Source organism: Meles meles, chromosome 10 (genome assembly GCF_922984935.1).
Source record: "Meles meles chromosome 10, mMelMel3.1 paternal haplotype, whole genome shotgun sequence".
NCBI classification, from domain to species: Eukaryota; Metazoa; Chordata; class Mammalia; order Carnivora; family Mustelidae; genus Meles; species Meles meles.
The window spans coordinates 56,859,603-56,874,975 of NC_060075.1; the positions used below are offsets into that span (position 1 = coordinate 56,859,603).

The following is a 15,373-nucleotide window of genomic DNA, read 5'->3' on the forward strand; positions in this document are numbered from 1 at the left end:
GCTCAATCCCAGGACCCTGAGATCATGACCTGAGCCGAAGGCAGAGGCTTAACCCACTGAGCCACCCAGGCGCCCCAATAGTTGTCTACTTTTAAAATTGTTTCTTTTTTTTCTTTTTAAGTTATTTATTTATTTATTTATTTGACAGACAGAGATCAGAAGTAGGCAAAGAGGCAGGCAGAGAGAGAGGGGGAAACAGGCTCCCTGCTGAGCAGAGAGCCTGATGCGGGGCTCGATCCCCAAGGCCTGAGCCAAAGGCAGAGGCTTTAACCCACTGAGTCACCCAGGCGCCCCTAAAATTGTTTCTTAAAGCTCCATATACCTGACTTGGCTTGATCTCAACAAAAAGGACAGTGATTTTATAACAGTTTATGATATGGGGCCCCATATATGTTTCTATTCACTTTCCATTGAGCTTAAAGGAGTAGTGACAAGAAGGGACTATTTCACTGTTTCTAGCAATCCTTTTATAATATTCACTAATTGCAAGGCAGTGTTTTTGACTATGTGGGATTGCTGGGTCTTGAGAGAGACATACATGTAACTATAAAAAAAAGAAGTTTGAACGCATTTAGTTAAGTATGGGCTGAATTTTAAACTGGGGAAATTCAAATTTCACAGTGGCAGCCAAGTTTAATGGCATAGAGACCCTGTATAAATACGGTCCGATGAGAGTGGTACAGCCTTTCAGGATTTGGGGTCTGAGTACTAAGAGTACCATTTATCAAGATCATTGCTTTAAAAAGTAAGAGAGGTTGGAAATTATGTTTCATTAAAGGGCAAATGAAATAAAGCAGAAATGGTTATTGAAGAACATGATTATCTGGGACTTGATGCACAGAAATTATAATTAACTGATTAAAAAAATGACAAAAATCCAAATGCTTACAATTTAGAAAGCAATTTTTCTTTTCTTTCTTTCTTTCTTTCTTTTTTTTTTTTTTAAAGATGTTACTTATTTGCCACAGAGAGAGTAAGCACAAGCAGGGAGAGTGCAAGCAGAGGGAGAGGGAGAAACAGACTCCCCACTGAGGAGGGAATCCAATGTCCTGAGATCATGACCTGAGCTAAAGGCAGATGCTTAAACGACTGAGCCACCCAGGCACCCCTAGAAAGAAATTTCTGAGGGGATTTTTAGGGTCTCTACAAATTTAATCTCCTCTAATTCTCAACATTATATGCTTTTAACTGAATGTTGACATTAGGGGTGGTAGACATTAGGGATGAAAGGGACATTAATAAATGCCCTAAATCATATCGACCCTTTTGATAGATCTTTGCCCAAATCTTCCTGTGAATGTAATTTTATGTAATTTAGAAAACAAATATCTCTCCTATGTATTCTGTGTCTGCTTCTGTGTCATAATTCAATGGACAAAGACAGGCCACACTTTGTTTAAAGCCTTAGTATCACGCAATTCTAAACCCAAATCCATTCTTTGGTAATATTTCTTTTGTAGCTATATAAGAGGGCGTTCTCATGAAACTTTCATTTTTTTTTATACAGTCATATTGCCAATTTCCTTGTTATTCTCCTTGCTATTATGAGAACAAGTACTGAATACATGTGACATATTGTAGGCATTCAGTGAATGCTGGTTACATTGAATATAATCATTTGACTAGCAGTAAAGAAGATAGGCTTTTCTTTCTGGCAATTAAGCTTCAATTTCCTTATCTATTAAATTATTCCTCTCAAGGGAGTGTTTTGAGAGATAAATGAGAGCCCAGACTAAGGGTTTAATAACTATTAATATATTTATTTTAAAAATAAGCAACTAAAATAAAATGTTTAGCAAAGGAGAAATCTTAAGAAGAGCACACTAAAAATACAGATTCTTTAGGGGAAAAACCTCATTTAAAATGGATATAAAGTGCTCGCTTCAGCAGCACATATACTAAAATTGGAACGATACAGAGAAGATTAGCATGGCCCCTGCGCAAGGATGACACGCAAATTCTGAAGTGTTCCATATTTAAAAAAAAAAGGATATAAAATCTTCATAGCTAATCAATCTTCATAAATGTATAATTTATTAAAATTAATTTTATCACATGATTAAATTGATTTACTTTATGACATCTTAAATCTTAGACTTTTGGAATGATTATTTTTTGGGAAAAAGCAAAAAATGTATGTGGGACTGTATCAAATTTTACATGTACTTTATAAGCTTTCAATAGGAAGTTAATAGTGTCTTTCCTAAATATAGTAAGGACTCAAAAAATCTGACTTAACCTAAGTGCAATCTTTCCTTTATTGTATCTCTAGCTTTTTAAATGCTAAAAATGGGAATTCATTCACCTCCGTCTCTGAATCTTGTTCCCCTATTCTTATGACATATGAAAGAGCAACTATCAGTCTTTTCCAAAGTACTTATTAGGATATGTGCAGAATCATCCAGTTATGGTCAATTGGAAGGAGCATGGGAATTGATACTGATATTACAAAGCTGTAATTATAATATTTGGAAGTATTTTAACTCAGACAATTCCAAAAGCCTAAGTAGTAAAAGAAATTCTTTAGTCTTCTATTTTTAACTACAAACTAGTTTTGTAGTTAAATAATACACTCATTCTCATTTTTTTTTTAAAGATTTTATTCATTTATTTGACAGACAGAGATCTCAAGTAGGCAGAGAGGCAGGCAGAGAGAGAGGAGGAAGCAGGCTCCCTGCTGAGCAGAGAGCCCGATGCGGGGCTCGATCCCAGGATGCTGGGATCATGACCCAAGCCCAAGGCAGAGGCCTTAACCCACTGAGCCACCCAGGCGCCCCTCATTCTCATTTTCAATTATTCTTTTTTCACCATGGAAATTTAAAAGAAACAAAGAACCATGAAGTAACATTTGCCATTTGATAAATCTCATTAAACCAAAGGTGTTTACATTGAAACCGACTCTACCCACCCACTCCATCTCAAGTTTATTTTCTGTTAGACAAAACATTACTATCTTTCCCCAGAAGAAATCCAAGCCATTGTCCACTGGAAAGAGTTATGTTTTAGACTGTTCAGCATTACAGGGGGTTATAAAACACAAAAATAAGTTTTGGTCTTGGAATAGATTTCAAGAGTTTTTGAAATATGTATTCCAAAGACATCTTAGGGTTGTTGGCTAGATTAAAGAAAGATGTTGAAATGGGGGGGGGGGGGGCGGAGAGAACTGTTTTGTAACTTGCACTTACTGTACAAACCTAGCCACGATTACCAAATCCATTTAAAATGATAATTTAATAAAATCATAAGGTTAGCAGAGACTGAGCATATAGTCTATTCTGAAGGTCATGGTTTTATAGTTAAAAAATATCTTTAGTATGCCATCTTTGCCATATCATGTATGCCATTTGGAGAGAGGAGAGACTTTAGAGCTAGATAGATGTTGACAGGGATTTAAGCCTATCTCTTACTATCTGTAACCATGGGTAAGTAATGAGTTAATCTTTTTCATGCTCCATGCCTCATCTGTAAGTGGGAGTAATGATACACGATGTAGGGGTCATGTGATGAATAATGTAATTCTGCTATAGCGCTCAGTACAGTAGAGTAACAGGCATGAGTTTGAGCTTAACCAGTGTGAGCTATGATTCTTTATCCTGACCAGCATATTACATTCAAAGAGCAACTCTGTCTTAACCAACTTTTTCTTTTTTTTTTTTGTTAATTCTCCCTTTATTTTTTTTTAATGTGTTTTTCTTTTTTTTTTTTTTTTTTAAGATTTTATTTATTTATTTGACAGAGAGAGAGATCACAAGTAGGCAGAGAGGCAGGCAGAGAGAGAGGAGGAAGCAGGCTCCCTGCGGAGCAGAGAGCCCGATGCGGGGCTCGATCCCAGGACCCTGAGATCATGACCTGAGCCGAAGGCAGTGGCTTAATCCACTGAGCCACCCAGGCGCCCCTAATTCTCCCTTTATAAAGGGGGCTTATTTGCAAATAACCCTTGAAGTTTTTGAAGCCCTTTTGAAAGTGGAACAGTATATGTCACAATAATTTATAATTAATATTTTATGTATTCAACAAATACTTGTCAAATATCTAGTATTCAGAGTCTAATGGTGAACATAAGGAGGTAGACAAATAAGAAAACTTTTATTTCAAACAGATTTTATTCACACTAGGACTAGAGGAAAATCTAATTCAGTAGAAAACAGAAGACAAAGGGGGATCTTTCATCCTCTTTGAAGGAGAATCACAACATTAATAACATTGACAATAATTTGGAACACACCATTGAATTATCCATTTAATATTTTCAAATACAAAAAAGGAATCAGGAAGAAGGTAAACATTCCATGAGCATGTTCAACAATGGTATTGTTATTAGGTATTTATCCTTTATTAGATAATTATTTTTCACATCTGGGAAAACATCACTGGCAGCACAATTTTAAGAAAAGAAGTTTGGCAACATGTATTTTTCTTAGCAGCTCTGGATGACAGATTTTGGTGAATGCTAGCCAAAAAAATTAAGGGCAAAACCACTGGTGCACAGAGGACAACAAAATGATCTTATTACAGAAACAGGTATCAGACCATAATAGAAAAGACATTTTCATTTTCCACAAAGCCAGAAACTCCAGATTATTGGCATACACATCAACAAGCCTGATCTAAAGTGTTTAATCATGAGAGTAATAGATACTGGTTTCCTGCCTGCCCGGCCCACCTTGTTTAAAAATACCAGGATATTTGCTTTCAAATGACACAAAGTGACAAGGCTATAATCTACAAAATAATCATTCACCTGTAACAGAATGCTTCTTATGCCTTGCAACCACTGAGAGGGCAATTTCATATAACCCAGATTTTGTGGGGACAGACACTGACACTGCTCATTTGGAAGAAGTTTAAGAATCTTAAAACTTAGAAAAAGCATAGGTAGATTTTATCTAAAAACAATTTTTTCATGCCTAAGAAAGTGCAATTCCTCCTCAGATCTCAGAATTCCCATTTCCTCAGTTGTTTTATTACTTCATCTCTACTCAATTTTAAGTTAATAAAAGCAATAGCCTGAAATTGCTGCAAGATATCAAGTGTCATAAAATGCCAACTCTAAGAAAGGGCACTGAAATGAAGCCTAAAGTACATGACTACATTGTCCCACAAAACATTTGACCCTCCTTATTTTCTTTGATGTTGCAACATTTGCCTCTAATGTGCCTCAGGCCCAAACAGAAAAATAAAAGAACTCCAATTTTCTTTGAATAGTCTGGAAATAATATCTTATTTCCAAATTATATTGATTTAAAATTACACTTCTCCCATTTTTTTCTTCAGGTTAGAGTTTATGCCTCTGAGTTTGACTCACAAGGGCATCATCCAAAGGGCAAGAAAAGTGTATATACAATTTTCTTTATGTGATTACTAGTACAACACAAATAGGCAGTACCAACAATGGTGAAAAACTATATTGGACACCAAAAGAAAAATTCTGTATTAATAAAACAAAGTACCAGGTCAAAAATTGTAGACCAAAAGATAATAACTGGATCTATATTTTAAAATAAGAACAGTCAAAAAAAGTCAAATGGTTCTTGACAGGGAAGAGGTAAAAAGGAAGATAAAGAGTATCCATCAGAGTTTATATAAATAGGCATGAATCAAAACACACCTAGTAGTGTTCAGAAAAGAAGTTGCCAAGGAGATTTTTACTTAGGAAATATAGAGATTTAAGAGATTACTCTGATAGTTTAGATATGGCAATTTGGTTATGGCAGGTGGACAAGGGAAGGAGAGAAAGGTGGAAATGATTGGTTAGGAAGACCAGCACTGTATGGTGAATTCACCATGTATTTGCTAAAAGTTCCAGTTTGAGAATTAAGATGGTTTGAGAAATTGTTACACCCCTATTACTCTATTATCAAGATTAAGCCCCAAAAGCCCCAGATCAACAGTCTTGAGTTTCAACAGTCTGACCCAGCTATTTCCAGCATATTTTAATTGACTCAGTTGTTGCATAAACCATTATGTAAAACCAGCCATGTATTTCATAAAAAAAATAGACTGCAGCTGATTTGGAGAAATCAAGTTCTAGAGTCCTGTATGAGTAAACCATGTTCATCTAAAATATTTATACTCTGGGCCACATGACAAGCATGCTTTGTTTCATGAAGCATTTGATGGAGTGAAAGCAAGGAGGTGCGGGCTATGATTTTCAATGTAAATATGACTGGGAAAAGAAGGCACGTCCATATTTTAGTGATGGTGTTAATTCAGGTGATGTAATACTCATAATACTTCATTCAAAAGGCAGGAAATAGTATAAAATACTGCTGGAGATCAAAATACAATTGTATCCTCTGGGAATACAAGAGATATTTGAAGAAGATCATGGCCATGTTGATGACCAGTTTTGAAGACAACAATAAAAAGCCTCCATTTCTTAGCTTACATCATCTGGTTTTCATTTCTTTTGGAGGTGAAAATGCCCTCTTTATGGAATAGCTGAACAGGTAGGTGTTGCTCCCTACTACTTTTTTTTTCCTCTTATTTTCTCAGCAAGTCAAGTGATTTCATTCCTGAAGCACAAAAAGAATGTTAAGATAGATGCTACTAGAAATGACAATGTCAGAAAAATCCTGACAGTGATTATTTCAATCTCAGAATGAATTGCTTTTAAGACAGAAACCTTTGGCTAGTTTGTTTTGTGACTGTTAGACATTTAATACTTTCACTGAGATAAACTGAGTGTAAACTTTCAAAAGAAAAATAATAAATATTTTAAATAAACCATACTAAACATAGATGCTGGTATAAAAAAAAAGTATAAAAGTACTGATTGAAGAGAAATTTTCTCCCAGGAGACTTTCCACATGGTCATTCTATTTTACTTCCATATGGAGTCTGTGAAGAAACCCAGTAAATCCACAAAGCTTTATGAATGACCTTTGGAAACAAAATAGTACTAAACTGTTAAGAGAGACCAGCCCTACAGCTTCTGAAATTGCATGAGGAGGTGTCCTGCTTTCAAATCCACCATGCTTTCTTTCTTTTTCTTTTTTTATAAAAAGGTTTTAAGTAATCTCTACACCCAACTGGGGCTTGAACTTACAACCCCAAGATCAAGAGTTTCACACTCTACTATCTGAGCCAGCCAGGTACTTCTGCTTATCTTCAGTGAGAGGTATCTGAAAGTTTTGCAAAAGGTTATAGTCAAAACTGAAGGCAAGGTTTCAATTCTTGTGATTGGTAATGAAATGTAATTTCATTTGTGATTTGTAATAGTTTTTCATGAGTATCTCTGTATTCTCCAAAAGTGGATTTCTATCTCTAATATTGATGTTGTAAATTTGTTAAAAATGTTTTAAAATATTTCATCTCAAAATGTTCTTCCTATTTACTAAGCAATAGTTAAATAGCCTCAATTACCACTTGAAGTCCATTTTACTTATTATCCTAATAAAATTGTCTATTTTTAAATTCTATATGCAACCCTGGATTGTACTATATAATTGAGAAATTTTTTTTTGTACTTATTATCAAAACTTTTTAAAGCCTTATGATTGTTTATGAATTGGTTTCTAAAAAGTCATCATTTTTATTCATCATGTGTGAGCTATGAGATTGTGAGAAAGCTTGTGTATTTAACCTTCAAAGTATGGATCAGAAAGATATATTATTGATAATATTTAGAGAGGAGTTCTAATAACCTCTTATTGTTATGAGCAATAAAAATTAAATATGTAAGTGAAGAAAACTATTACCACGTGAAACCACCTTTTTAAAAAGTGCTGGTCTATTTCAAAAGAAGCATTGATATTCTCCAAAAGCCTCCATTCTGTCCCTGAGGGCTATGCTACAGCTTGTAACGGTATAATCAAAAAGCACTGGCATTCTGTTCTTACAACTACATTCAGCTGTGATTAATCCTCTCCATAGTTTATCTGCCTCTCCGAGTATCCTGAAGACCTAACCAATTGGGTACAGTATCACATGGGAGGATGTGTGATAAACTCATTAATGTGTCATGTATTAAATTTAAATAACCATGGAGATGTCCTTGTGATTCGGCTTTATCAGGTTGATGGTTGTGTATAATAAGTAAATGGCAAAATTATTATAGGCAACTTCAGTAAATTAGTATGCTTGCACTGTACTGTTTCATTTTCTTATTCAACATCTAAAAAATATCTGGGAGAACTGAAAGTAATAATCGAGATTTGTTACTATCAAGTTGATTTTAAAAAGTCACAGTTACATTCCCAATTAAAATATGATGTAAGTTTCCTTGTTGGGGGTGGGGGTTCCTTTGGTTCCACTACTTTGTTTTCTGTAAGTAAATCTCCTCAAGCGATTACAGAAAATAGAAGAGCTAGCAAATACGACTGGCATGAATTCTCTGAAAATATGAATTTTTTTGCAAAAATTCATTACTATTATGAATCTAGATTGACCTTACCCTTATGCAATAAAACTAATTTTTACCTAATACTGAGTTACATACTATTTCAGATTTCCTATTTCAAAGGGTGTCTCAAATTTCTAAGATGTTAAACCAAGTATTGAGCCATTTTTGTATATGTAATAAAAGTCTTTAAAATTAAAATGGTAATCCTAAGAAAACCAAATGCATGAAAAATATGGTCTGACTATATAACAAAAGGGAGTTATATAATTCTACTTGAGTGAGATCTTTCATCTTTGATTTACAGGTTAGAGTCCTCTTTAACTAAAACCATATTGTTCTGTATCTTTCATATCATGGCCTTCCCTAAAACCTTGTTTTAATTAAGGTTTCTTTCAGATTTCTGAATAAAAGCATGACAATCTTCCCTTATGGGTTTAATATATCCTTTGAGTTAGGAAAATATATAAAAAGAAACATCAACTCTTTCAAAAGCATTTTCAGATATTAAATACTGCGAGGTATTCTACATCAATGTCTTTAGGTGTTTGAGTTATATATTGAAATAAAATTTAGGGAGGCAGGGGCATAACCTACTTATATTTAGTAAATCGCTTTTCATCTCAGAAATAAATGTCCTTTATTTTTAGCCTCTGACATTAAGGCAACATGTGCAAAGGTTAAATACGTGTTTGTGTGTGTGTGTGTGTGTGTGTTTTCCCCACAGGAAGGCACAACTTCGAGGTTAACACAATTCAAGGTGACTGCAAATAGGCAATGCCTTCATTAACACATTTTGAAGATCTAGAAAATTCAGAGATATTGCTTCAACTCGATGGTGTCTCAGCTAAAAGAACACATCACACCAAGCAACTGTGTTAACCTGAAAAGTTAAAAATAATGAAATACTCAAATCTCCTGAATAGCCAGGGAGATTGTGGGTAATCTTTAGCTTTTCTGTAAGGAAGGATGAAAGGTAAGAAAAAGCATGTGCTGGAGGAAAGAAGATGGAAAGTGCAAACTAGGTTCTTGACAGATTTGGAAAAAAAAATTAAGACCATCCTCTGTGGAACATATACTTGATACTACTTATCATCAAAGCAAGGGACGTCTGAGGGGAACGGGAGACCTCATCCTCAAATACAACTGCAAAGCCCCCACATGTGAGAACACACAGAGGGATGTTAAGGAAATAGGGTTTTTCTTCTAAAAAAATGGACATAAAATACTGCACCATTACATACAGTATGTGAGGGTCCTTTGGCATTTGGACTTTGAGATACAGGATGGTTTATTCTATTGAAAAAAGCCTCATCCCAGTTCTTCCATCGTGAACTCTTACTAGCAAGAATTGAACCATGTGTTTAAAACAAAGGCCAAAAAACAAACAAAACAAAACAAAACAACCCCTGCAATATGTCGGGAACTGCTGTCTGTTCATAGCTGAAAGCAAATCCTGTAAACAGTTTAAGACTGACAAAAATTATCCAATAAGAAACTGATCAGAATGTCAGGAATGAGTATTCTTCAGGTTTTGCCCAGAATTTCTCTGGCTGTCATAGCATCCATAATAATTAATAGTATCTAATGCCATACTGGATGTTATTAGTTTATACTTAGGGCCTGGCAGTGGGTCACCCAGCATATTAAAATCATGCTGGAAGCAGTTTCTTCCAATAGTGGTTTACCGTAACTTGAGAATCACAGCGGTTACGTTTTAGGAATCTTTAATGCCCTTTCAAGTCCATCCAAAGAACAAGTGAAGCTGCTGTTCGGAATTTTGTGCCCAGTGTTTACGTTACATCGAATCTGTGCCACCCAGGCAGCAGACAAGACATGTCTGAGGGTGCTGGGTGGGGGGATACACAATGATGTCACACACAGGAAATATGGGGGTGGGGGGCTTGGCACTTCACAAGGCTGGCTCCTCTTCCATAGGCTCACCAGCAGTTCTGTAAAAATAAACAGGCAATCAGAATACGGCATAAGAGTACACAATGACATTGTAGATGTTCATGCATAATCAAAGCTGATTTTTCAGCTCTCTCTGATGTTTATTTGTGTTATTCAGTTATCCATAAATAGAGTTTCTTTCCTAGGAAGTATAAACAAATGTCAAGTGGAAAAACATTTTAGATCCAAGCAATCATTGGAAATGTTCCTGTTTATATTAAAACATGTCAAAATATTTTATAATTCTAGATTCTGAAATGTACATGTTTTGTGTCTAGTACAGTCCAATAATTTATTGAAAAAATTAACTACAATATTTTATTTTAGAAGCAATCACAATGATTTCCTATGGAACCAGTTTGCTAATGAGAGCAAAGGACCCAGCTCACTTCTAGAGGAGACTCACCAGGGCTCTAGTTTTTGCTTCTGTGCTTTCATAACTGGATTGGCTGCCTGCCGGAGGCATTTCAAATCAAATTCTGAATTTGATTAGCAAATCGCTGCTACAGATCCAACGTTTTTACAAGAAATGCTCTATGGTAGTGTGTAAATAGTTTTTATTCGACATCATCTGTGGGGTGTTCTGCTCAGGCAAAACCAAAACTAATTGCTTGAAAATTTATACTTGATATTTAAACTTAATTTAGTAACACTCTGACGGTGTTTTAAGGCAAACTTTTAGAATGATTTTTAATTTAGTCAAAGGGACAGATTGTAGCAGAAATACAAATACATTGAAGTAGTTGGATTGTTGAGGGAAGAGAACTGGGATTTGAGATACTAAGAGAATTGAGTTTGAATCTGAGCTCTAGGATTTGCTAATGTTGCCACTGCTAACATTGTAAATATACTGTTAGCAGTGGCTTCAGGTTCAAAACCATGGGGGAAAAACATCCTAAGAGAACTAATGAAGTTAAAAAAAAAAAGGAGATAAAATTGACTTGTAAATAATAAACACTATGAGATTACTTATTTAATATTTTGGATTTGTCCCTTTGTCATCTAACACATACATAGGAGGGGAGGCGAACCATAAGAGACTATGGACTCTGAAAAACAACCTGAGGGTTTTGAAGGGTCAGGGGTGGGAGGTTGGGGGAACAGGTGGTGGGTGATGGGGGGGCACGTTTTGCATGGAGCACTGGGTGTTGTGCAAAAAGAATGAATACTGTTACGCTGAAAAAATTAATAAAAAGGAAAAAAAAAAAAATAAAATTATGTGAATGGCACAAAGACACAGAGTTATGTCTATGCTACCACAGGAAGCTAAGGAAACACTGTATTTGGATGATGGTTCTCTTTGGGTGGTGGAATAATAGATAGATGGTTTTCATTTTCTTTTTCATACAGTTTGTATTTTCCAGTATTCTATAATGTGTTACTTTCATATTAGAAAGAAATGCCATGTTTAAAACATGGCTGTCTATGAAGACTAACTATTTAGCTATGTTTGTTTATAGATTTATAATGGAAAAAAAGTCAAGACTTCTATGCATCTATAAGTAGTTGCCATTTTAACTTAGTGTTTTTATAATAAATTTAAAATACTGAAATAAAGTTTTTATCAATGAGATGGTAATAAAAAAAGATTTTAATGCATTCTCTAAAGAATGAGAAGTATCAGTTATTCATTACTTAACATTACCCAGAAGAGGGAGTTCCACATGAGTCCACGTGGAGAACAAAACAAAAAAATCATGTCTTAGGTAGTCATAGCCTGACCAAGAGTATACTGGATAAGGATGCTATGAGAAGGTGTTTAGAGTTGCTATATAAGATAAAAGCTATTTAAATGAGTCATACTCTTATTAAAATTGTTCCTAACTAAAATATCAGCATTCTGAGAAGAAAATTCTTAAAGAAAACATTGAAGTAGCTAATTTATATGTAATATGCAAACTTATTTACATCTAAGAATATGTGGATAATACAGGTGTAGAATCCTCAAACTAGGTACTCTAATGGAGACTGAGTTTTCCTAATTTCTTCAGCTTTGAGACCCAACTGACATACATTATATAAATTTAAAGTGTACAATGTGATGATTTGATACACATATATACTGTAAAATATTTACCACAAAAACACATTTTTCACCTAAGTACCATTTTGTTGTTGTTATGTTAAGAACATTCAAGATTTAATAATACAGCAACTTTCATGCATACAATACAGTACTGTTAACTATGGTCACCTTGTCTGACATTAGATCCCTGTAATTTGTACCCTTTAACCAACATTCCCTATTTCCCCTAACTCCCAGCTCCTAGTAACTATCAATCTATTCTGTTTAATTGACATGTATCATTGTATAAGTTTAAGGTGGTTTCATTTACATTTATTGTGAAATGATTATCATAATAGGTTTAGTTAACATCCATCAACTTACATACATATCGAGGTCAATATTTTTAGATTTCACATATAAGTGAGATCATACATATAAGTATTTGTCTTTCTCTGTCTGACTTATGTCACTTAGCCTAATGCCCTCAACTTCACTCATGTTGAATCTTCTCTCTTATGGCTGAATAATATTCCATTGTAAGTTTAAACCACATTTTCTTCATCCATTCATCCATCAATGGAGATAGGTGTTTAGGCTGTTTCCTTGTCTTGGCTATACTGAGTAATGCAATGAACATGAGACTGCAGATATCTCTTCAAGATAGTGATTTTGTTTCCTTTGGATATATACCTAGAAGTTAGACTGTGGTATCACATGGTAGTTCTACTTTTAATTTCTTGGGGAATCTCCACCACCATTTATTATCTCTTATCTTTTTTATGCTAGCCATTTTAACTGATGTAAATGGTGTCTCATTATGGTTTTTAATTTGCTTTTCCCTACTGATAAGGGCTATTGAACATCTTTTTATATGCCTCTTGGCCATCTGTATGTCTTCTTTAGAAAAATGTTCTGGTCTTTGGTCCATTTTTTAATCAAATTATTATTTTTTTGCTCATTGAATTGTATGTATCATGGTTTACAAATACATCATATATCACATACAAACATGGTTTGTAAATATTTTCTACTTCATAAGTGGCCTTTTCATTTTGTTGATTGTTTCTTTTGGTGCACAGGGATTTTTAGGTTGATGTAGTTACACATGTTTATTTTTGCTTTTGTTACCTTTTCTTCTTTTAGTCATATCTAAAAAATCATGGCAAAAGACCCAAATAGAGGCGTTTTCCTCTATGTTTTCTTCTAAACTATAACTATGTTTATAGTTTCAGGTCTTTAAGTTAAATCTTCAGTCTATTTTGAGTTTATTTTTGTGAGTGGTGTAAGATGGGATTCAACTTCACTCTTTGCATGTGAATATCTAGTTTTCTCAATATTGTTTACTAAAGAGATTATTGTTTTCCCACTGATATCCTTGGCTCCTTTGGTAGATATTAGTTGAGGGTTTATTTCTGGGCTGTCAGTTCTATTCCATTGGTCTATAAATCTGTTTTTTATGATAGTGTCATACTGTTTTGATTACTGTAGCTTTATAATACAGATTTAGCTCCGGATATGGGATGCCTTTGTTCTTTTTCAAGATTGCTTTAGCTATCAGGGTCTTTTTAAAAAAAAATTTTTTTTATTAATATATAATGTATTATTAGCTCCAGGGGTACAGGCCTGCGAATCGCCAGGTTTACACACTTCAGAGCACTCGCCATAGCACTCACCTTTCCCAAAGTCCATAACCCCACCACCCTCTCCCTATCCACCACCCCCTGCATCCTGGCAACCCTCAGTTTGTTTTGTGAGATTAAGAGTCTCTTATGGTTTGTCTCCCCTCCCGATCCCATATCAGTGTCTTTTTAAATTCCCTATGAACTTAAGGATTTTTAAAAATTATTTTTGTGGAAAATGCCATTGGAATTCTGATAGGAATTGTACTGATTCTGTAGATGCTTTTGGGTAGTATAGATACTTCACCATCATTAAATCTTCTGTCTTTTCATTAGTCTTCTTTTTGGCATATAGGTATATAGATCTTATTTTGTATTCTGAAACTTTACTGAAGTGGTTTATTAGTCTTAATAGGGTGTTTTGTTTTGTTTTTGTTTGTTTGTTGTTTTTTTTTTTGGTGGACTCTCTAGGATTGTCATTAGCAAACAGAGACAATTTTACTTCATCTTTTCTTGTTTGGATGCCTTTAATTTCTTTTTCTTGCCTGATAGCTCTGCTCTGAGTAGGACTTCTAGTACTATGCTGAATAGGAGTAGTAAGAGCAGGTACCCTTGTCTTGTTTCTGGTCTTAGAGGAACAGTAATCAACTTTTTACTGTTGAGTATGATGTTAGCTTTGGGAATGTCATATATGGTCTTTATTATGTTGAGGTATGTTCTTTCTATATCTAATTTCTTAAGAGTTTTTTTTTTTATTATGAAAAGATGTTAAATGTTGTCAGTTGCTTTTTCTGTCATTATTGAGAGGATCATATGATTTTTACCTTTCATTCTATTAATGTGGTGCATCACAGTGATTGAGGTGTACACATTCAACCATCTCAGGGATAAATACTGTTTGATGATGTTGAATTCTTTTTTTTTTTTAAGATTTTATTTATTTATTTATTTGACAGAGAGAGAAATCACAAGTAGGCAGAGAGGCAGGCAGAGGGGGAGGGGGATGCATGCTCTCTGCTGAGCAGAGAGCCCGATGTGGGGCTCGATCCCAGGACCCTGATGCCCTTCTTTTTTCTTTAACTTAATTTTTTCAGTGTTCCAAGATTCATAGTTTATGCACCACACCCAGTGCTCTGTGTAATACATGCCCTCCTTAATACCCATCACCAGGCTCACCCAACCCCCACTCCCACCCACATCCCCTCCAAAACCCTGTTTGTTTCTGAGTCCACAATCTCTCATGGATCGTCTCCCCCTCTGATTTCCCCCAATTCACTTTTCCTTTCCTTCTTCTAATGTCCTCTGTGTTACTCCTTATGCTCTACAAGTGAAAATATGTATATGATAATTGACGCTCTCTGCTTGACTTAATTCACTCAGCATAATCTCTTATTCTTTAAATGCGTAGTTGAAAGTGCTAGTATTTTGTTGAGGATTTTTGCATTAAAGTTC

The 15,373-nt window shown here is 34.8% G+C and overlaps 1 protein-coding gene and 1 non-coding gene across 2 annotated transcripts in view; one reads left to right on the forward strand and one right to left on the reverse strand.

Annotated features, from left to right (window-relative positions):
* The first annotated feature begins 1,874 nt into the window (after nucleotides 1-1,874).
* Nucleotides 1,875-1,980, forward strand: LOC123952360. The gene has a single exon (XR_006820614.1). It is a non-coding gene; the product is annotated as a U6 spliceosomal RNA (small nuclear RNA).
* A 5,078-nt stretch (nucleotides 1,981-7,058) lies between these two features.
* Nucleotides 7,059-15,373, reverse strand: part of HDAC9 (histone deacetylase 9) — a 927,746-nt gene continuing 919,431 nt past the window's right edge. Inside the window, exon 26 of the mRNA XM_046020993.1 lies at nucleotides 7,059-10,293. Within this exon, the coding sequence (XP_045876949.1) occupies nucleotides 10,254-10,293 (40 nt within the window). The 3' untranslated portion in view covers nucleotides 7,059-10,253. The remainder of the gene's footprint in view (nucleotides 10,294-15,373) is intronic.